This window comes from Cicer arietinum, chromosome 6 (assembly GCF_000331145.2).
Source record: "Cicer arietinum cultivar CDC Frontier isolate Library 1 chromosome 6, Cicar.CDCFrontier_v2.0, whole genome shotgun sequence".
Taxonomy (NCBI): domain Eukaryota; kingdom Viridiplantae; phylum Streptophyta; class Magnoliopsida; order Fabales; family Fabaceae; genus Cicer; species Cicer arietinum.
Genome location: NC_021165.2, coordinates 19,630,204 through 19,650,522, shown reverse-complemented (window position 1 = coordinate 19,650,522; position 20,319 = coordinate 19,630,204). Strand labels below are relative to the sequence as shown.

The 20,319-nt window shown below is 31.9% G+C and overlaps 4 protein-coding genes across 7 annotated transcripts; 2 read left to right on the top strand and 2 right to left on the bottom strand.

The window, feature by feature from the left end:
• Positions 1 to 3,134: 3,134 nt before the first annotated feature.
• Positions 3,135 to 8,616, top strand: LOC101514937 (uncharacterized). 3 transcript variants are annotated; one of them, XM_012717188.3, is made up of 6 exons: positions 3,136 to 3,584; positions 3,799 to 6,359; positions 6,447 to 6,492; positions 6,583 to 6,696; positions 6,802 to 6,869; positions 8,176 to 8,616. In XM_012717188.3, the coding sequence occupies exons 2-5, from the start codon at positions 3,852 to 3,854 to the stop codon at positions 6,855 to 6,857; spliced, it is 2,724 nt and encodes a 907-aa protein (XP_012572642.1). In that variant the 5' UTR covers positions 3,136 to 3,584; positions 3,799 to 3,851; the 3' UTR covers positions 6,858 to 6,869; positions 8,176 to 8,616. The 3 variants fall into 3 exon arrangements, with proteins under 3 accessions (XP_012572643.1, XP_012572642.1, XP_004505512.1); XM_012717189.3 differs by having other exon boundaries at positions 3,135 to 6,359; positions 6,802 to 6,881; XM_004505455.4 differs by having other exon boundaries at positions 3,137 to 6,359.
• Positions 8,617 to 9,538: 922 nt separating this feature from the next.
• LOC101514606 (signaling peptide TAXIMIN 1) lies at positions 9,539 to 10,241 on the top strand. Its single transcript, XM_004505453.4, has 2 exons — positions 9,539 to 9,752; positions 9,864 to 10,241. The coding sequence occupies exons 1-2, from the start codon at positions 9,643 to 9,645 to the stop codon at positions 9,985 to 9,987; spliced, it is 234 nt and encodes a 77-aa protein (XP_004505510.1). The 5' UTR covers positions 9,539 to 9,642; the 3' UTR covers positions 9,988 to 10,241.
• A 154-nt stretch (positions 10,242 to 10,395) lies between these two features.
• LOC101490082 (uncharacterized) lies at positions 10,396 to 12,319 on the bottom strand. Its single transcript, XM_004505460.4, has 2 exons — positions 11,786 to 12,319; positions 10,396 to 11,306 (listed from the first exon to the last, which is right to left on the bottom strand). The coding sequence occupies exons 1-2, from the start codon at positions 12,317 to 12,319 to the stop codon at positions 10,608 to 10,610; spliced, it is 1,233 nt and encodes a 410-aa protein (XP_004505517.1). The 3' UTR covers positions 10,396 to 10,607.
• A 1,612-nt stretch (positions 12,320 to 13,931) lies between these two features.
• Positions 13,932 to 17,431, bottom strand: LOC101514285 (protein trichome birefringence-like 40). Of its 2 annotated transcripts, XM_004505452.4 has the most exons (5): positions 16,964 to 17,431; positions 16,712 to 16,883; positions 15,144 to 15,319; positions 14,886 to 15,044; positions 13,932 to 14,466 (listed from the first exon to the last, which is right to left on the bottom strand). In XM_004505452.4, the coding sequence occupies exons 1-5, from the start codon at positions 17,251 to 17,253 to the stop codon at positions 14,178 to 14,180; spliced, it is 1,086 nt and encodes a 361-aa protein (XP_004505509.1). In that variant the 5' UTR covers positions 17,254 to 17,431; the 3' UTR covers positions 13,932 to 14,177. The 2 variants fall into 2 exon arrangements, with proteins under 2 accessions (XP_004505509.1, XP_027191015.1); XM_027335214.2 differs by lacking the exon at positions 16,964 to 17,431 and having other exon boundaries at positions 15,144 to 15,414; positions 16,712 to 16,849.
• Between the last annotated feature and the right edge of the window lie 2,888 nt (positions 17,432 to 20,319).

Genomic DNA, 20,319 nt, shown 5'->3' with positions numbered 1-20,319 from the left:
TTATATAATTAAATTTTATAATAAAAATATTTATGTTAAAAATAATAGTTATTAATTGTGACAAATTTATGAAAACTATATTATATAGAATAATTGTAGTTTAATATATGTTAATTGATTGTGATTAACATATCAATTATGTTAAAAAAATGAAAAATGAATAGTTATTAACTGTGACACGTTTGTGAAAATCAAATTAAATAGGGTAGGTGTGGTTTGATATATATCGGTTGTGATGAATTCCTACTAGAGATGACATGCTAGAGTGGTGTATGTGACTGTAATTATGAGTTCTATAATGAGTAAAATTATTTTTATGAGTAGAATTACAGTTGTTTTGTTATCGTTGACGAAATGTATATTTGAGTCTAAATATGTGAATGTGACATTATTTGTACATTTTTTTTGTCACATAAATTAACATAATCAAATGACACGCATAATATAAATTGATATATATAGAGGTTCCGTGCATCATTTGATTGATATGTGTATAAAAACTATAATTTATTTTACTAATTTTTTTATTAAAGTCCAATTTTTAAGGCTAAAGCACGATCTCTAAAATCTGGAAGATGACCTTAGGTGGTAGCGACCCACACATAAATCTAAATATGTGTAAGCCACCTAAAAATAGAATTTGAATACTCTAGGACCATTGTCTTGAACCATTCTAGGAGTTGCATATTGAAGATGTTTTGTGTATTGGCAATCATTTTCCATACTCACCACTCTCTAGCGTCATACAAAGGGATATATACGAGTATGTGGTTGAAAGATGACTTAAGAATTGATTGGTACGACATATACTAACAAGACTCATTTTACTAATTTTTTTATTGTCTATAAGATTAAAAAGCTGCATAGTTAAACATGTTTGACTTGAAGCACTAATTAGATAACAAACTTTTTAGAAAATTTCACAAAAATAAATTATATTCATTGATTCATATTGTATAATACATTGATGCAATAAAAATTTACTTAAAATAAAGAGAATAAATATGCGAACAGACTCACAACACCCAAATTAATATCACAAAACAACATCATAAAACAAAATAACATAAATACAAATAAGATAAAATTCAAGTGATCAAAATGCTTGTGTCTCTCAATCTATAGTGTTGACGACGACAAAATCATTTATTGAAATATGTAATAGATCAATATCAACATCACACCAAGAAAGAAACTCTATAAAACACCATACCAAAAAGGAAAAACTAAAACGTGCCGCACTTAGACGACAAAATCACAAACAAGAAAAATTAAATTTGTGAGGAACCCACTTATTTAGATAAATTGAAAGAAAAAAAATGATTTGGATGAATGATTGATGACAAAAAATGGTCCTAAACCACCGATCTCCAATGGAGGAAGAAAAAAGAGAACTTATGTTTTCTATTTGGGAGTGGAGACTGTATTTAAAATTTTAAAAATACAAATAGACCAAATAGGTGAGGGATGATAAAACACGTTGAAAGACTAGTGTTGGAAGTAAGGGTGTGCACGGGTTGGATTGGGTTGGGTTGAATTGTTTTTGTCCAAATCTGATATCCAAACTGGTCAATTTTATTTGGATTGAATTAAGTTTTAAACTCATGATTTTGACATCAAACCCGAACCAAACTAATTTGATTATGAACGGATTAGGTTGAGTTGGATTCCCGAGTAATGGTAATTTTTTTATTTATTTAAATTTTAAAACGATATAACAATATATCATTCAATACTTCAAATACATTTATAAACACAAACAAAACAATTAAATCAATTAAATTTACAACAAATTATCAAATATAATCCAACAACTAAACTTTAACTATACATTGAAGAAAAAAAACTATACATCAATACTAAAAATAAAAATAAAAATATATTTGACGGATTAGTGGGTTAAGTTCACGAATTTAATATGTTAAATCAGCTATCTAAACCAAACATTATTAAGTTTAAATGAATTGGTTCGGAGTAGAACCCGCACTTAAATCAATTGAGCCAAAATACAAATTAAATTTATTTAGGTAACTGAATTTGTGGATTTTCCAAACCGATGAACACTTTTATTTGCAAGTTGACTAGATTATCGATAATATTTCAATAAAGGTGATTAAAATTGATGAGAAGTTAAAAAAGGTTGGAAGTCAGACGTTAGCATAAATTTGCATTTAATGTTATAGATCTAAAACTTAAATTGTGACACCTAACAATGTTACATAGAACCTAAAACTCAAGTTTAAATACACAAAGTGTATATATTGATAGAAGATATAGGTAGAGATAGATAGATTTGCTCGTTGAAGTTAATTAAGCCAATTAGAGTACCAGAGAGCACAAAACACGTTTGAATGGGCAAGCATATTTAAGTCTTTACTGTAACAGAAACATGTGAATTTCTTGAGAACAATAAATTGTTATTTTAACTTCAAACATACTAGTACTTCATAACATGTGTTGGTCTTAACACGCGTCAAATTTATTATGTATTTTTTGATAAAAACGCGTCAAATTTATTTGTCTAAAGTTTGTTTGACTTTGTATATTTGAATATAATTATTTCGAGATTAATTTAAGAGCTGATTTGAATATAGAAATTTAAAGACTAATTATGTGTTGATAATGATTTAAATATAGGTGCAAATTTTAAAAATAAATTGATTTTAAGGAGCACATTTTAAACTAAATTCCAAAAATTTAAGATAACATATCAAATTGTACTAAAATAAAAAATAACACGTCAAAATTGAGATCGTAATTTTTATTAGTCTTCCCATGTAAATCTTGCCATTCCACCACTACTTTTATGAAACTTATTATTATACCTCTATAGATTGTTGTGCCACATTGGTATTTTCTAATATTTATTGAATTACTTTTTCCAAATAATAATTTTAAATTGCACAAAATAAAATAAAAAATCTATCAAAACAATTAAATTCTCTACAAATGATTTATTTGTCTAAACACATCTTAACATTCTTTAAAACCTGGGCTTCATTTCCTTATAAGGAATTTTCAGGCTTTGACCCAGGATATAAAAGCCCAAAAAAGACCCATACACAACAAAAAGGCAAATAAAAAGCATTACCACAATCACCAAAAAGAAATAAAAGCACTGACACTCTCCAAGCGCCATATTAGCGCGTGTACAAACCTTCCGAGCACTGACCGGCACAGCAAAACACCGAATCGGAAAGTAGCCAACACGCCCCACTCGTCCGCTTGCGAAAACTTTTCAAATTCTCGCATCCGAAACTCCCCGCCATAAAAGTCCATTTCCCTTTCATTTCCGCGTGACACAGACGCATCTAGCCACGTCCCACTCAACTGGTGCGTGCTAAACACGCTCCATAATAACGAGTGAGTCCACCTCCCGAATATTCGGCGATATAATACTTCCCGGACACGGCTCTTAGGTGCACCCCCAAACGCGTAACCTGGTCCACGGTCTCTCACGAACCCACCGTTGTCGTACACCTGTGATGATTCAATAAAACGACCATCGTTTCGTCAAGGAGAGAGAAAGACGACAAGTTCTAGAGAGAGAAAGAGAGAGAGTGCTAGATCTGATCGGAACCAAGGTAAACGAGCTTCGAAACCCTACTGAATCTTTCTCTCCTGATCCCTTTTTATGAGTCTGGTTCTTCGTTTCCCTCGTGGTTCGGATAAGGTTACAAGTTTGCCCTAGTAATTTTTGGGATTGATTTGGCGGTGGAAAGAAGCCCTAGAAAAATTAGGGTTTTCATTTTCTTTCAATTTTTTATTTGATTTTACTTGTGATTGTTTAATTTGAAGGTGTGTAAAACCCTAGGATTTTGGATTGGTGTTGGAATTAGGGTTTTGGATGTATGGCTTCGGGGCCTACAGTTGGTGGAGACGGAGCTAGAGAGAGACGAAGATACATCGAGGGTAGGGTTTACAGAAGGAAAGTTTTCAAAGGCACCAAGAAAAACCCTAACGTAGGGGATACAGTTGTTTCCACCGCTGCAACTACTAAAGAAGATAGCGCCCCCACTACTACCGCCACCAATGACACCGACAATAAGAATAACAGTACTGTTGAAAACATAAACGCTGATGAAACCAAGAGCAATACCGATAATGTTTTGGCTCCGCAATCGGCGGTGTCGGAGGATGGGAATTTAGCTCAGCCTGAAGGGAGTTCAAGATTGGTGAGTGGGAATACAGCTCAGCCGCAGGAGAGTTCAAGCTTAGAGGATGGAAATTTACCCCAAAAGCAATTGGAGGAGCAAAATTTGGAACAGGAACAAGTGAGTTTGAGAACAGGGGATGGGAACTCACTCCAGAAGCAATTGGAGGATCAGGATTTGGAACAGGAACAAGTGAGTTTAAGAACGCAGGATGCGGATTCACCCCAGCATCAATTGGAAAACCAGAATTTGGGTAGGCAACAAGTGAGTTCAAGGACTGGGGATGAGAATTCACCCCATCCGCAATTTGACGACCAGAATTCTGTACAGCCACATGTGAGTTCAAGAACCGAGGATAAGAATTCACCTCAGCCCCAAACAAATTCAAGACAGGAGGATGGGGATTCTCCTCCGCCACAGGAAAATTCAAGACAAACGGAGGATGGGAACTCAGCTCAGCCGGAATTGAATTCAAGATTGGAGGATGGCAGCTTGCCTCAGCCTGAATTGAATTCAAGATTGGAGGAAGGCAGTTTGCCTCTACCTGAATTGAATTCAAGATTGGAGGATGGCAGTTTGCCTCAACCTGAATTGAATTCAAAGTTGGAGGACAGGACATCTCAGCAGCAAGATAATTCAATATTGGAAGATGGTAATTTGCCTCAGCCGCAAGTGAATTTGAGGTTGGAGGAAGGTAGTTTGCTTCAACCACCAGTGAATTCAACATTGGAGGATCATAATTTGGATCAGTCGCCTTCTCCGCCAGTTTCTGACGACTTGCACAGCCATCAGCAGGCTGAACCATCGAACCTCAATGTTCAGCGGGAGGATGATGGACCTTCAAGCCCCATCTCTATTCAGGAGGTGGTTCCTAGCACTGGATACCTACCTTCGGTGAATGTGCCTGTGGAGCCGTGTCTGGAGGACAGAATAAAGATCAATTTGGCTTTGACGTCAAAGCAGGAAAAGCAGGAGATACGATGGAAGCTTGAAAGTGAGCTTGATATAGTGAGAAGTTTGGTAAAGAGGATTGAAGTGAAACAGGGGCAGGTTGGTGGGTATGGCCATTCAAATGTAGTGTTAGGGAGTGGGATTGCTAATGGTGGTGGAGGTAAGCGTGCTCACTCAGAGGTAGCATCTGCTGGGGTTTCGCGACAACCTACCAGGCCTCTGTACCAGTTAAGTTTGTCAATGTTACACAATAGTCAAGGGGGCAGTGAAAATGTTGAAAAGGAGAAGAGAACGCCTAAAGCAAATCAATTTTATCACAACTCAGAGTTCCTGCTTGCGAAAGATAAATTCCCACCTGCAGAAAGTAACAAGAAGTCAAAATTGAGTTGGAAGAAGCAGGGTGGTGGAGAAATGGGTCACGGTTTTCGAATGGGATCCAAGTTTTTCAAGAGCTGTAGTTCGCTGCTTGAAAAATTGATGAAACACAAACATGCTTGGGTGTTTAACAGTCCTGTTGATGTTGAGGGTCTTGGTTTGCATGATTATTTTACCATCATCACTCATCCAATGGACTTGGGAACTGTGAAGAATAGGCTGAACAAGAATTGGTACAAATCACCCAAGGAATTTGCAGAGGATGTGAGACTCACTTTTAATAATGCTATGACATATAATCCAAAGGGACAGGATGTTCATGTAATGGCAGAGAATCTATCGAAGATATTTGAGGACAGGTGGGCTATAATAGAGTCAGATTACAATCGTGAGATAAGATATGGCATGGAGTATGGGGCAGCTCCTCCTGCACCTTCACATTTGTCTAGAAGGGTTCCTGCATTTACTCCACCAGCTCTTGATATGAGAAGGATTTTGGATAGGTCAGAATCTTTGGCACGAACACCAAGACCTATGAACATCACTCCATCAAGTAGAACCCCAGCTCCAAAAAAGCCAAAGGCAAAGGATCCACATAAAAGAGACATGACATTTGATGAAAAGCAAAAACTAAGCACAAACCTCCAGAGTTTACCTCCAGAGAAGCTTGATGCTATTGTACAAATCATTAAAAGGAGAAATTTAGCCCTGAATCAGCATGATGATGAAATTGAAGTGGACATTGATAGTGTGGATGCTGAGACTCTTTGGGAGCTCGATAGATTTGTGACCAACTATAAGAAAAGTTTAAGCAAAAACAAGAGGAGGGCTGAACTTGCTCGAGCTAGAGCAGAAGCTTTGCAGAATTCCATCCAGCGGGTAAGGAATTGGATTTTAACTTATAGCTGCTAATACATACTTTGGAAAGCTTTTATTGCTAAATGCATTATTTTTTACTTTCTGTAGAGCCAACCGCCAGCTATGGTAGAGATTCCTAGAGAAACACAAGCAGGTAACTTTTTAAGAATTAGACTTATTTTTTGGAGGATATTTATATCTTTTTTCTTCTAATTGCAAGATCTTGTTTGCCTGTTTTATGCAGATGAAAGAAATGTTCCCCCATCCTTGCCTATGCAAGGGGGAAATCAAGCAGATAATAGGAGTAGATCAAGTAGTTCAAGCAGTTCAAGCAGTGATTCTGGATCTTCTTCAAGTGGTATTTTGATTAATATATCTCTGTTGTTATTTTCATATGCATGTTTTTGCTATTGATGGCATGTATCCGATATTCTTTCTTTCTCATTTTCATATGTTGTTGCAGATTCTGATAGTGACAGTTCCTCAGCCTCATCTGATGCAGGGTCACAAGGAACCTGAAGATACTGCCAGGTAGAGTTACATGTATGCTCTGTCACTGCTTATTGTTTAGAATGCCTTCTGTTCCTGTTCCTGTTCCTGCATTCTATTCTGCTTCTTCATTTGGAAGAAAAGAGATGTATGTACCTTCTAAGAGGATTGTTTTCTTCAAAAAAGAAAACAGAATAACGAGTTTATTGCTCGGAAACAATTGTTGCTGTTTGCCCTGAAGTGTGTGTCAAGTGCATTTCTTATGCTCGGGACTTATTCAAGAGTGACTTGTGCATGTGTTGCATATTGAAAGTTTAAGACAGTTTTATGATAAAAGTTTAATAATTATAAAGCAATTATGAAATTGAATACACCTTTCTATATTGTATAAAGTAGGTAGTGTTTACTAAGTTTAGTTTTTATATGTACTAATGTACTTCAATGATATTAGTAGTTTCTATTATACCTTTTATATCATGAACTTATGCCATCTATTAATTATTGGCATGTTTCTGCTTGAAAGGAATCATTAAATTTATCAAACTAGTAATTTAGGCTTATTTTTGTTGAGTTGAGGGAAGATAATTCTCAGTGTGCCTATGCTTTGCCTTTAGGAATCCTTACAGGAACAGTTAGATTATATAAAATAAGCGCATTCTGTTGAAAATGTGAAGATAACTCTTCGCTTTGTGTTTAGGAATATTGACAGGAACAGTTAGATTATATAAATAAGCACGTTCTGTTCTTATATGCAATGAAGATAACTCTTGCTTTTTTATCTCAATTTCTTTTTCTTTTTGATTGTATTGATATCGAACTGGCCTTATTTGCATCTTTGTCAAATTAGACAAGTGTTCCTTCTTACGAGCTTGTGTTGCCTGATCGGGAAATGCTATTTGTGGTTCTCTGTTTGTATCAATTTGTCTACATGTTTCATTAATAGTATAATATGCTTCGATTTTTTAATAAACATACCTGTTTTGCATTTCTTGGCCTGTTGCAATTTTTACTGGACTCAAATTTTGCTGAAATCAATGTTTTGTTAATTAGTGGAATAAAATACAAATCAATCCGCGGTGCAAAATGCCCTTGGAGATTTAATTGCATGTCATAAATAACAGATATTATGAATATTTCATGTTTATCTTACGGACTTTTATCATCAATTATGTTTTCTTATGCATTCTAAATTTTAACACTGAATGAAACTGAAAACCTAACACGCAACGGGGGCCTTGACTTACAGTTGCTTGTTATATGAAGCTTTTCATTATTTAAATGGGTGTCTAAAGTCATTAGATGATTAGAGTGCTGATTTTTCTTTGATTTGTTTGATTGTATGTTGCAGAAGTTAGATGATTAGAGTAGATAACGATGCGACGCATGCCTAGTTGGTTTTTGAAGCTTCCAGATCAACAGTTAGATTACTGTGGAAGCATTCTGAAGGCAGTCGACAATCCTAGTGATGCAGTTTGGGAGTTTTTCTTCAGACTTGTTGGAAAACTCTCGACACGAATTCTTGTATAATAATAATATTTGGTAGAAATGTGATGATATATGATTAATTAGGTAGTTAGTTATCCGTAGCATGTGTACATTGCTAACTACTGCTGCGCATTGAGTTTCGTTTATGACATGTTTTTTTGTTGTGCTGCCAGATTCAGGATTTTTTTGGTGTTATACGAAGAAAACTAATATGTAATTTTCTAGATCTTGAAAATCTCATTCCATGTAGCTTAACAACTGTGAAAATTTAAGAAGGGAGAATACAATCTGTGTTTGTACGGTACGACAAATTTTTGTCATTTACTTCCTTTGTTATCACATTTTATTATATAATCTCGATTAATAAAAGAGAATATCGCAGATATTTTACATATTTTTCTAGTTTAATGTTATGGTAGATCATTTAGGATGACAACATTTTTTAGAACATTCTCTTATTCTTTATGGATGAAATAATTCAATTGAAACCAAAAATAGAAAAAAATTCTTCCTTCAAATTTAATGCGTTAAATTGATGACACTAAGATACTGTCTTAAGCATAAAGACAAGACTGGAAAATTGTTAATTTATATTTTCAATGAGTGATATATTGTGATTAGTGTGTTAGTCTCTCTTAGAAATTGTCCTTTTCAATAATATAATAAATTGACATTTTAGCGTAATTTGTTTTACTAAAGATGTGTAATTTGATTGTATGGGTGCTTTAAAATATTCTATACTCTTTATTTTTATTTATAAATAAAAGTAAGTCAATAAAATTTAATCAATTTAATTAAATTTAAAAAAATTAAATTTTTTTTTTAACTTTTTAAAGAATAAAATATACAATTTTCAAAATAAAATTTTAACGTTTAATACAGTAATAAGTGTCTACTCAAACTCTCAAATAGAATTCTCTCTTTACGAGGAAAAAAAAAGTTGAGATTTCCCTCAAATATTTGAGAGATTATTTATGAAAAAAGAAAGCAAAAAAAGAAAACAATTTTTTTAAAATATTTTATTAATCTAGTTATTAATTTAACCAAAAAATCTACTCATTATTTTTCTTACTAGGATATCTACTCGGTTATTTTTTTTACTAGAATATCTAATCATTATTTCTATCTAGATAACAATAATAAAGACGTCAAAGAAAAAAGAAAACAATAATAACTATTTTAGAGTAATGTAGAGTTGGAATGGCGTGTGTAATCAAAACTACTAGTTTGGTTTTTAGTTTAAAGACTTAAAAAGTGATCGCTTCGCTGTTTGAAAGAGCCTACAAAGTGTAAAAGAATAACAGAAGAAGTGAAAAGAAAACAAAACAACATGTGCAACTCAGAAGGCGAATGCAGACCCTTAGGTTTCCTTTTGGGTCTTCCTTTTGCCTTCCTCTGTCTCCTCATTTCAATCGTTGCAATTTTTGTTTGGATTGTCGGGTAATTCTTTACTTCAATTCTTTCTTCTGGGTTACTTCAATTTCTTAATTTATGATTTGGGTTTGGATCTGATTGGTAGAAAAATCAAAACTTTTTATTGAAATTTTGCAGATTATTGCTTACATGTATATGTCCCTGCTGTTTGTGTCTAACGATTATAGTGGAGCTTGCTCTTGAATTGATCAAAGCTCCGTTGCATGTCATGGAGTGGTTCACTTCTAAGATCCCTTGCTGAACATAATTTATACTTGTCTTTGTTTCTTGGTCTTGAATTGATTGGTTTGTTATTATTACCTTTTACTTCTTCTCAATTTATTGTTGTTTTGATTTAAAGTGAGTCAGGATTTTTTAGGTTTTATGTGTGTGGTCTTTTGGGTTGTCTACTGAAGAATTCACTATATAGTGTAGATTATATTTTATAAGATGATAGCTCTTACACATGTATGTATTATTTTGCTTTTACATAAATTTTATCATCATTATTCAGTATTGTAATATCTTGTCGATCACAAAGGCTATAGTGGTGAGGCCAGTCAAACAAGAGGTTTATATAGTCAAAACAAACAAATAATCCTGCAAAAGCACTTCACCATGTTTATAAAATAGCACTATAAGTCTATAATATGTTTGTGAATGTAGTACAAAGATATTCTAACAGGATGCAAAATAGAAGTCTGATTACATTTATTTTCATTATGTACCAAAAAACACAAGACCTATATATACACATACTTTTTTTCATTTATTATAGATAGAATCACAGGATGAAATTCTTATTTATTTACAACTCCATAAAACTGCTTATTTATAAACATGTATCACACTTATTCACTTAAAGATCCCCAAACACACAACTCACTTCTTAACCTTTGAACCAATACTCTGCTTTGACTCTGTTTCCCCTTCTCCAACAGCAAACACCTTAGTTGTCTCTGCTATTTCTGCTACGGTTTCACCTATTGCACCCAAAACTCCACCCCCTTTTTCCTCTTCACCCTTTCTACTCACTTTCTCAGCTGGTTTAATCACGTTTTCTCCAATCTCGGTCACAGTTTCGCCTACAGCTCCCAACACATTACTTCCCCCCTCAGCAGCCTTATCCAAAGGCTCCTTCAACATCTGCACAACATTCACTCGAGGTTGTTCTTCTTTCACTACCTCAAAGCTTTTTTCAGATGTGTTTCCATTTGGCTCTTGTTCTTGTACTCTCCTTGTAGAATCATTCACTTTCACTGTATCAGCATAAGTATTAAATACATTGCTTCCTTTTCCTCTTTCTTCTTGACTATTTAAGTTTTCCTCAGTTTTGTTCATTTTTTCTGCATGCTGGATTTTGGTTTCCTCAAACACATCATGCTTTGTTTCTTTGTCTCTCTGTTGAACTCCCTGAAAGCTTTCCACAGTGTCGCTTTGATTAGGCTTGTGTGGAAGTGAAACTTTACTTAGAGTTTGAGAAACAGCACCGGGTTCCTTTGATCGTTCTTCTTGGTCCTGTTCTTGTGTTTCTTCAAAGCTTTTGGTGGTGCTTTTTTCAGACGGCCTCTCCTTAGATTCCTAATTACAATTGCCAAATTCCGATTTGGTTAGTTACAAGTTTACAAAAAAAGGTGCTTTTCTTAATAAAATGAATACACATTCTGCAAGTTGCATATTAAGCTCCAGCATACAGAACAAGTTATTCACTTAATTGATATATAGCAATTTTTAAAAACTGAATTGGTGAACTAGCACCGTCTACGACTTGATTATATAAACAAATTGATTGTAGTTATTCAAGCACTTTAAAACAATTGAATGAATAAGAGGTCTAACAGTTTGATATTTGGTTTAGTTGAGAGGTAACTAAAGTCTGACAAAAGATTGTTTCAGTAAATTTTTGAAGTTCTTCAAAATGATTCATTCTAATCTGAAGTTGTTAATCCACGTGAATATAACCACTTGGTTGGATTTTAAAAATATTGTAGTAATGAATGTATGCATATAAAAGAGATAGGTAGATGAGGCATTAATATTGGATATATTAAAATAAAAACCTCATTTTGCCCAACTCTACTGTCCTGTTTGTTTCTTGCTGTACACTCTTCCTGGGCAGTGTAAGCAGTTCCATCAGCCTTATTAGTTGGTTCTTGTTTTGCTCTCTCTTTGGCATTTGCAGTAGCATCATCCATTGCCTTCTGACATCTGTACTTGGAAATATCCTCTGACAGAGATCCTTCATCGTTTTCTTTTTGTTTTGCTTGGGCCTCTTTAGTGTGTTCCATTGTTCTTGCATGCTCTGCCTCCATTTTCTCTCTTCTTTCGTTCTCTTCTCTATCCCTCAATCCTTTAGTAGCTGCTTCTTCCTCACTTTGACCTTTCATTTCAAACTTGTCCACACCAACACTTTTGGCTTCTTCATCCTCTTTGTCTTGAGACCTGGCTTTATCAGCATTCAACTCTCTCTCTTGTTCATTTCTTTCCTTGTCATGTTGATCTTTTCTGTGTTTCTGAATGTTAACCTCTCTGATCTCCAAAAGAGTCTCATTGTATACTCCTAGGTGACTGCGAGGCAATTGTTCAGACGCCATTTTGTTTTGTTATCTCTGGATGGAAGAAGAATGTATGTATGTTGATTGAAGAAGAATGTGGAGTGTGGCTTTAAATGAAGAAGTTAAGGTCATGTATGTCGGTGTGAAGTGTTAATAGGATTAGGTTTGCATGGGGAAGGAAGGACATGTGGTGGTGTAGCAAAATTGTTATCATCATCAAACCATTTCCAGTGACTCACCTTCATAATCCAAACAAACAATAAACGCCAGGACCTACCTTCTCAGGTTTCAGACACGTCAACCTTTGAGGAAGGAATGTTTTGTTACACACTTTCTGGAACACACCATAGTGGCCTTGTTTATTGGGTCATCACTTGGTCTTACTCATTTTCCTTCCTTTTATTTCAATTTCAACTCAATTCATCATCATCATCGTATAAATCCTTTTTTTGTTATGAAAAAGTATTGATTGTTATGAAAAAGTATGGCAATGACACGTTGACAAATTAAATAGAATTTTTCAACAATAATAAAATTAATTAATACAAGCTGTTGAAATTTAAGAGGTATTACATTTTAAGAGGTGAATGAATATTATCTAAATTATTAAAAAAAAATAATAATAAAGTGAAGCTTTTTGAGAATGTCAGATATAACTATTATATAAATATCTGAATAAGTAGTTCAGTGATTTGATTAGAGACATTGAAGGGGTTATTCGAAGGAGGTCCAAGTTTAATTTAAGACACTAACATTTTTCCTTTCTCCTAATATATAGATTAATTATTAACATTCGCCTATAAAAATAAGTATTATGGCACATTCATGAATTAAAATGAATGCCCTCTCCTATAAATAGGAGGTTTTGTGAAGTGTTGGGACATCTCAATTCAAGGGTAATAGAAGAGTGTTCGATATCAATATTAGTGGTGTGAGCCTCTTGTGAGAGAGTGGGAGCAATAATATTTTGTAATTCTTGAGTGGAAGTGTTATAGACTAATATACAATTTAGACTGGATTACAACCTTGTAATTTTGTTGGAATTTTTCTGTGAACGTAAGCAAAAAGTATCGTTAATTTTTGTGTGTTCTCTTATTTTCTTTCTTTGTGGTATGTGTTCTCTTCTAAGATCATAGGGGTGTGCATATTTTCTCTAAAGGTGGTATCTGAGCTATGACGGAAAATACACACAAGTTTGAGATTCTATTATTTAATGGGAAAATCCACTTCACAATTTCGTAGAGTACTATTTAAAATATTTTGGTGCAACAATGTCTTGATCAAACTTTAGAATATGAGAAGCCAACTATCATAAATGCAAGTTATTTAGCAGAATTCAAAGAAAATCTATGAGTACATCTCAAAGGTTCTAACTTCCTTGATCGAGTACAATGTGTTAAAGGAGACAACACTCATGGCCCTATAGGGGGATCATTTATTCGTCAAAGTCATTGACAAACACATTTGCTTGAAGATGGAGTTGTATAAACTTACAATGGAGATGGAAGGAAATCTCATGACCTCATTGATGTATTAAATCAATTAGTATGTCAACTTCTAAATGCAGATCATACAATTGCTGATAAGAAACGGGCATTGTTGTTGGCATCATTACCAAGGTCCTACAAACTTTTGGTATAAACATTGCTCATAAGGAGAATAGTTTTCAAGATTAAAAAACATATTTGGTACAATTCAAGGCAAATTTGTGCCTAAACAATGAACATTTACAATTTAGATATTAATTGGAGCATCAAATAAAACCCTTTTTTATTAGCCAATTACAAGAAGTGAAACCTGAAATCAAATAATTCCTACAGTTGAAAACAATGCATTTTCCTCTAAAAGAAGTTGAACTTTATAAACAAAGTTGGTCATTTGTGAAGCCTCTAGTTGTTCAATGAGAAAGTGCTGCATTGAGAAGCTCATTCCAAGTATCAGGAAGTCCTGGAAGACACCAATGACTACAATCTGTTGCCATAACACCACTATAACCTTCAGGATGTGCATCTTTTCTGTACTGTGACAATGTTGTCACATCTAAGAAATACACTGGCTTACTCATCCTACTCAACACCTTGTTCACAACCACCCAAGCCATTGGTATTCCTCCTGGGTACTTCAAACCAAAGAATGGTTCTTTCTCACTCATGCATGACTTTGAAGGTTGATTCCAATCTCTCCCCCTAATAATAATACCACACCATATATTATTTATTATGCACCATATCATAGCTTATCTACAACAAAATTTTAATTAATTAACTATGATTTAATTTTCATGCAAGGTCGCTAGCTCTAAATAGTTTTATACGGTTAAAATATCACAATCAACCATGTTGTAAAACTTTAGAAGTAGTTATAGTAAAAATCAAACGTTATTAATGATTTTACCATTGTGTTTGATTGACAATATCAAAACTGACAGTTTATCTAAATTAAAATGCATTTTTATATTATATATATTATTATTCATTTTTATATTATTAATTAATCATAATCATTAAATAATTACAAATGTTGGACTTTTATCATGACTAATTTTAAAGTATACAAGTAATTGTGATGTGTTAGGACGAAAATTAAGCTCTAAATGAATACTTACTGGTAATGCACAGGAGAAATTCCTAGAAAGAATACTTTGGTTTGTGCTGGATTAACATTCTTTTCAACCCATCTAGCCCAAGTTGTTAGTCCTTTGTAGAATGCAACGAAACGATTCATATCTTTATATAATTTATTATTCTCTTGAATATAATCCCACCTGTAGTAGTCATGAATTAATTCAGGTGACAAAAAGATAATTAATTAATTAATTAAGTAATAATTGGAATTGAGAATAAATATATAAGAATGATCCTACGGTTGTGCGCTTCCAGTGTGGGTCCACCAATGCCACGTGTTGAAGATAAGCACATCCATCCCTCTCCAAGCTTCACCATTTGTGATTGAGTCAAGTTTCAAAACCCTTCCAGCTTTATCATGGTCAAGGTCCACCAAGTATGCTGTACGGTATAGAAATAACTCAAGCCCATAGTCCTGATAAATTAACATTTGGTCAATTCATCAATTTCTTTTGTTGATTTTCACGCCATCTTTCAATGATTATAAATAGCATTTGCTTAAGTCAGGACCTAGGACAATTATGAATCATAGTTATATAATAAATACCATTATGGAAACTTATATTATAAACAAACATAATGAAGCAACTAATCAGATTTGCTGGTAGGTGACAGAAAAATATTACGAATACCAAATTACCATTTAAATCATGTTAGGTGCGATACTGTTCAATACTTGAATCCAGAATTAATATCAATTAAAAAAACTAGATGTTTAATGATAATAAACTTTTATTATTATTATTATTATTATTATTATTATTATTATTATTATTATTATTATTATTATTATTATTATTATTATTATTATTATTATTATTATTATAATTATAAACAAACATAATGAAGCAACTAATCAGATTTGCTGGTAGGTGACAGAAAAATATTACGAATACCAAATTACCATTTAAATCATGTTAGGTGCGATACTGTTCAATACTTGAATCCAGAATTAATATCAATTAAAAAAACTAGATGTTTAATGATAATAAACTTTTATTATTATTATTATTATTATTATTATTATTATTATTATTATTATTATTATTATTATATATGTGATTATGACCACAAAATCATTTTGCATTTGGAGGTTAACATAGATTAGAAAAGAAGTTAGAGGTTTTGAATGCAAAAGCACAAGACAAAAAAAGGAACTGTCGATCTGTAATTCTGTTTCAGCTTTTGCTATTTGAATGAAATTTGTCTTAAATTCAAAAAAAAGAAAAGGAACGGTTGAAAATACTGTAGTTTACTTTAAGCAAATCTTGAATATGAAGTAAGAAGTAAAAAAAAAAAAAAAAGACTTCCCCTTTCCACCATAAATAAAAAACGAAATATGTGGCAACTGAAACTCCACGTCTGTTACAATAAAATGTGATAAATAAAAAGTGTAGTTTTTTCTGTTTGTTGATCTAGCTGAGAAAATGAAATTATGTGCACGTTTCAATTTGGCAGAAATAACTAGCAAAAGAAGTGTTTGTAAGCATACGAAGACAAACATTTATTATATCTCATAAATTATCAATAGAAAATGTCCCCAGCAGAAAGAAAACCTTCCAACCAATCACATCCATCAACCTTTACTACTCAATCTTCACTAACACAAATATGAACAATACCAACTTCTACTCAAATATAGATCAGATTTAAGGGTACCAAATTTTGTTTTCAATTTTGGAAATGCCTCAAAAAATTTCAAACTGTAATACTTGAAAAAGCAAAACAGAAAATGACATGACTTAATTAGCCTAACATCAATAAAATAAATCAATATTTTCCTACACTAATGAAAGAAAGAACACACCTCAAATGTGACTGAGGAGAGTGCATCTCTTTGTCTGAATGTGGCTTTAGAGTTAGGTACCGAAGCATGAAGCATACAAGCCAATGAATTGAACTGATTCAAGCTCAAAGAATCGCCAACAAACATAATTTTCTTCCCTTTATGTCCTTTCAAAAATTTCAAACCATTGAACCTGCACAACAATCTCATAACCCCATTTAGCTACTGCCACAAAAACAAAAACCCAGTAACATAACATTGTAAAAAATGTACCTTGGCAAGGGACAAGAAAATGGCATCCATCTAAATTTTTGGTAAAGTTCATCTTTACGACCATGTTTTTGACAGTTGAACTGTGGATCTATGAAAGGACAAGTTGAAGGGTCATAGAGAGGATATGAAGAGTCGTAGACCCATTTTCCATGGAACAAGTTGCATGTTCCTGCGATGTTGCTGACTCCAAATCTGGTCTCATTACTCGAAGAGTAAAAAAACTTTGCTTTTGTTTGGTGGGAAAACAGAAACAGAGTTAAGAACAGAGCATGTACAAGCACTGAACCCATTCCCCCCTCGGGTTTCGATCCCAACCCACAAATAAAATTTTGTTTGAATGAAAAAAAGGACAAGGAGTGAAGAAAAACTTGTCAAATAATCATGGTCTTATATAATGTGCATAGATAAAAAGAGGTAGAGAGAGAAAGGGTAAGAGGGGGGTTATAGGATCTTACATGGAATGTGAAAACAGAACACCTTTAATTTCGTGTGTTTTTAAGCTTTTTTATTATTTTCATTTTTCAGATTATTTTATTCTGAAGGAAGATAGTGAAATGTTAAATGGATACTTTTAACCGTAGTATCTTGTAGGGTAGGACGGAATTGAAAATGTCCTGTCATAGAATTCAATTTTTTTCCTATAAGTTCTATAAAATCTATATATGAAAATAATTATATTCGACATTTGTTGGAGAGAATTATAAAGTGAAGAGAGAATTCACTTTACGTGTCCAATTGATTAAAATTAATCACTTTTAAAGAAAAAAAGAATTTTGGTAACTATTACATGATTGATCACTTGATTGTCATATATACTCTTTAAGGTATGTTTGCAAGTTTATTTTGGAGGATGTGATTTTGAAAAATAAGTTTATATTTTATATATATTTGATATTTTTAAAAATATATATTCATCTACCATGTTGTTATTTTAATTTTTTTAAATATATATATATGTTAAAATTCAAATGAGCAATAATACATGTAATAATATCAAAAAAAAATATTATGTATTTTTAGAATACATATAAATAATTCAAATATAGAAATTTTATTTGAAAATGTTTTAAAAATAGGGATATTATTTTTTCAATAAAACGTTTCTAATTTTAGTATTAATATGGTACTAGTTTGGTTCTTTGAGCCTTTTCAGGTGTCATGTTATAACTTTCTGTTTAGCTCAAGACCCTGCCACTGTCGTGATTCTTCAATTGACTCTTTAGGTAGCTGTTACTGGAAAATGGATTTATGCTATGAAGATTTCATAAGTCAGAAACATCATTTGGGATTTGAATAATAGACCACAAGCATACAAAGAATTGACCATATTGGAATCACGTGACTTTTGATTTTTTGGTGTACAAAAAATCATTTAATTAGATATGGATTGTAAACGACACAACCCTTCCATTTAATTACGAAAATATAGATTGCTTTCATTAGGTGACAAATTTGAACAAACCAGATCATTTTTTTGCTGTTCTTGTTTTGGATTAGTTTCTAGGAAACATCTCATATGTTTTGCAGGGGAATTAATATTAGTTAAGTTAGTTGTATTTATTGGTGATCTTGTTTTGAAAATTTTGTTGAGAATTGAAAAATGAAACAAATAGAATATAATGCAAAATAATTAATATAAAGAAAGAGAGAGAGAGACGTAAGGCGTGACCGTGAAATTGGTGTATGAAATTATGAATCTAATAGCGGCAAGTGGGAATGTACGTAGTGTCTTTGTTGTATTAGAAATTCAAAAGCACTTCAAGACAAGCTGGACTCAACAAGTTGTAACTTATAGTGGACTAGTAGTGCACACCAAACTTGAAATTAGATACTTACAAGTCAAACCGTGAGTTGTCATTATTATTGCTATTTTTTATTAAAACTTATCATAACTAATAAACATAATATTTTATGATTACCCATACCAACAAGGGTTTCATGTATTCTGGTTCGGATTAACATTTGCAATTTTTGAATCTAATTTAAGTTTAATTTATTATTATTATTATTATTATTATTATTATTATTATTATTATTATTATTATTATTATTATTATTATTATTATCTCTCACGAATTCATTTTTAAGGTTTAACATAATTTTTCTTTGAAATTTTTAAAAAAAATTTCTTTTTATTTTTTGTATGAAAGTCTACATGAATCAAGTGGTGAGTAGTGTAGATTTTTATAAATAAACTATTAAGTTAATATATCAATATACTTAAACTTTATTTTGATATATAATATAATCTTTTAGATTAAATATTATATGACATCTAATTTCAATTTATTATATAATAATACCTTTAAATATATATATATATATATATATATATATATATATATATATATATGTGTGTGTGTGTGTATAAAATTGATTTAGGTATTATATTTAAATTATAAAAAATGTTAATAAATTTATGATTTAATACAAAATATAAACTTTAATATATTTAATTAGGTAAGGCGGTATGGTGGGTCTAAAAAGTTTTTACAATAGTACGTAGATTTATCATTTTAGTTATAAAGACTTTAAAAAAATATTAGTTTGTTCTATATAAAAAAATTGATCTTACATTAAACTAAACCATTGGCCTATGTCTATCAGCTTGATCTTCCCATCCCAACAATTGGGTAAGTATATTGAAAAAAGAGGTGAAGCGAACAGAGAATAAGACTTGTTTGATTTATATTAAAAAATTCTATTTTAGTATTTAAAAATTTAAATATTTTAAAATTTATTTAGATTATTTGTTTTTAAAAACTGTTTTGTAAAACTATTTTTAATGTTATATTTTTTAAAATTAAAAAAACAAAACAAATGAATGATGTTTTATTTTTTTTCTTTCAATTTTTTTAACTCTCTAAATGTTTTTTTCATCTCTAAATCTATTTTTAGAAACAAGTCTTTCAAATAATTTTTTTCCTTAATTCTATTTTTTAAAACAATTTTGTAAATCAAATTTGTAAAATAATTTTTAAAAACTAAAATACAAAAATGTTTCAAACTGACCTAAAAATCTTAGGAATGTGTTCTATTAGAATTTGAAAATATTTTAAGATTTTTTGTAACGGAAAAATCTTGTGATATTTAATTAAAGTTTTATTTAATTTAAATAAATCTTGTGGTATTCATTTAGGATAATCCATATTTCTTTTAAAACAAGTTTAGAAATTCAGTAGTATTCAATCCAAACTTTATAACTTAAAAGAAAGTCTTCATAGCAGTTTGTATGCTCGTAACAACATGTATATATTTTCTCTCAAAATCCCATTTATTTAGACACCGCCAATCACCAATGCTATATATATATGATGCTAGAAATGCACCCCTAGCGTTGAGATAAGGGATTGAAA

Bases quoted from the DNA above. Each gene is read 5' to 3' on its own strand.
- LOC101514285 (XM_004505452.4), bottom strand. From the start codon at position 17,253: ATGGGTTCAGTGCTTGTACATGCTCTGTTCTTAACTCTGTTTCTGTTT. The intron at 15,320-16,711 runs GTGTGTTCTTTC...TTAATTTATCAG, and splicing joins TCTCCTCAGTCACATTTGAG to GACTATGGGCTTGAGTTATT. The intron at 15,045-15,143 runs GTAGGATCATTC...TGACTACTACAG, and splicing joins CACACTGGAAGCGCACAACC to GTGGGATTATATTCAAGAGA.
- LOC101514606 (XM_004505453.4), top strand. From the start codon at position 9,643: ATGTGCAACTCAGAAGGCGAATGCAGACCCTTAGGTTTCCTTTTGGGT. The intron at 9,753-9,863 runs GTAATTCTTTAC...GAAATTTTGCAG, and splicing joins ATTTTTGTTTGGATTGTCGG to ATTATTGCTTACATGTATAT.
- LOC101490082 (XM_004505460.4), bottom strand. From the start codon at position 12,319: ATGGCGTCTGAACAATTGCCTCGCAGTCACCTAGGAGTATACAATGAG. The intron at 11,307-11,785 runs GTTTTTATTTTA...AATTGTAATTAG, and splicing joins GTAGAGTTGGGCAAAATGAG to GAATCTAAGGAGAGGCCGTC.
- LOC101514937 (XM_012717189.3), top strand. From the start codon at position 3,852: ATGGCTTCGGGGCCTACAGTTGGTGGAGACGGAGCTAGAGAGAGACGA. The intron at 6,493-6,582 runs GTAACTTTTTAA...TGTTTTATGCAG, and splicing joins TCCTAGAGAAACACAAGCAG to ATGAAAGAAATGTTCCCCCA. The intron at 6,697-6,801 runs GTATTTTGATTA...ATGTTGTTGCAG, and splicing joins TTCTGGATCTTCTTCAAGTG to ATTCTGATAGTGACAGTTCC.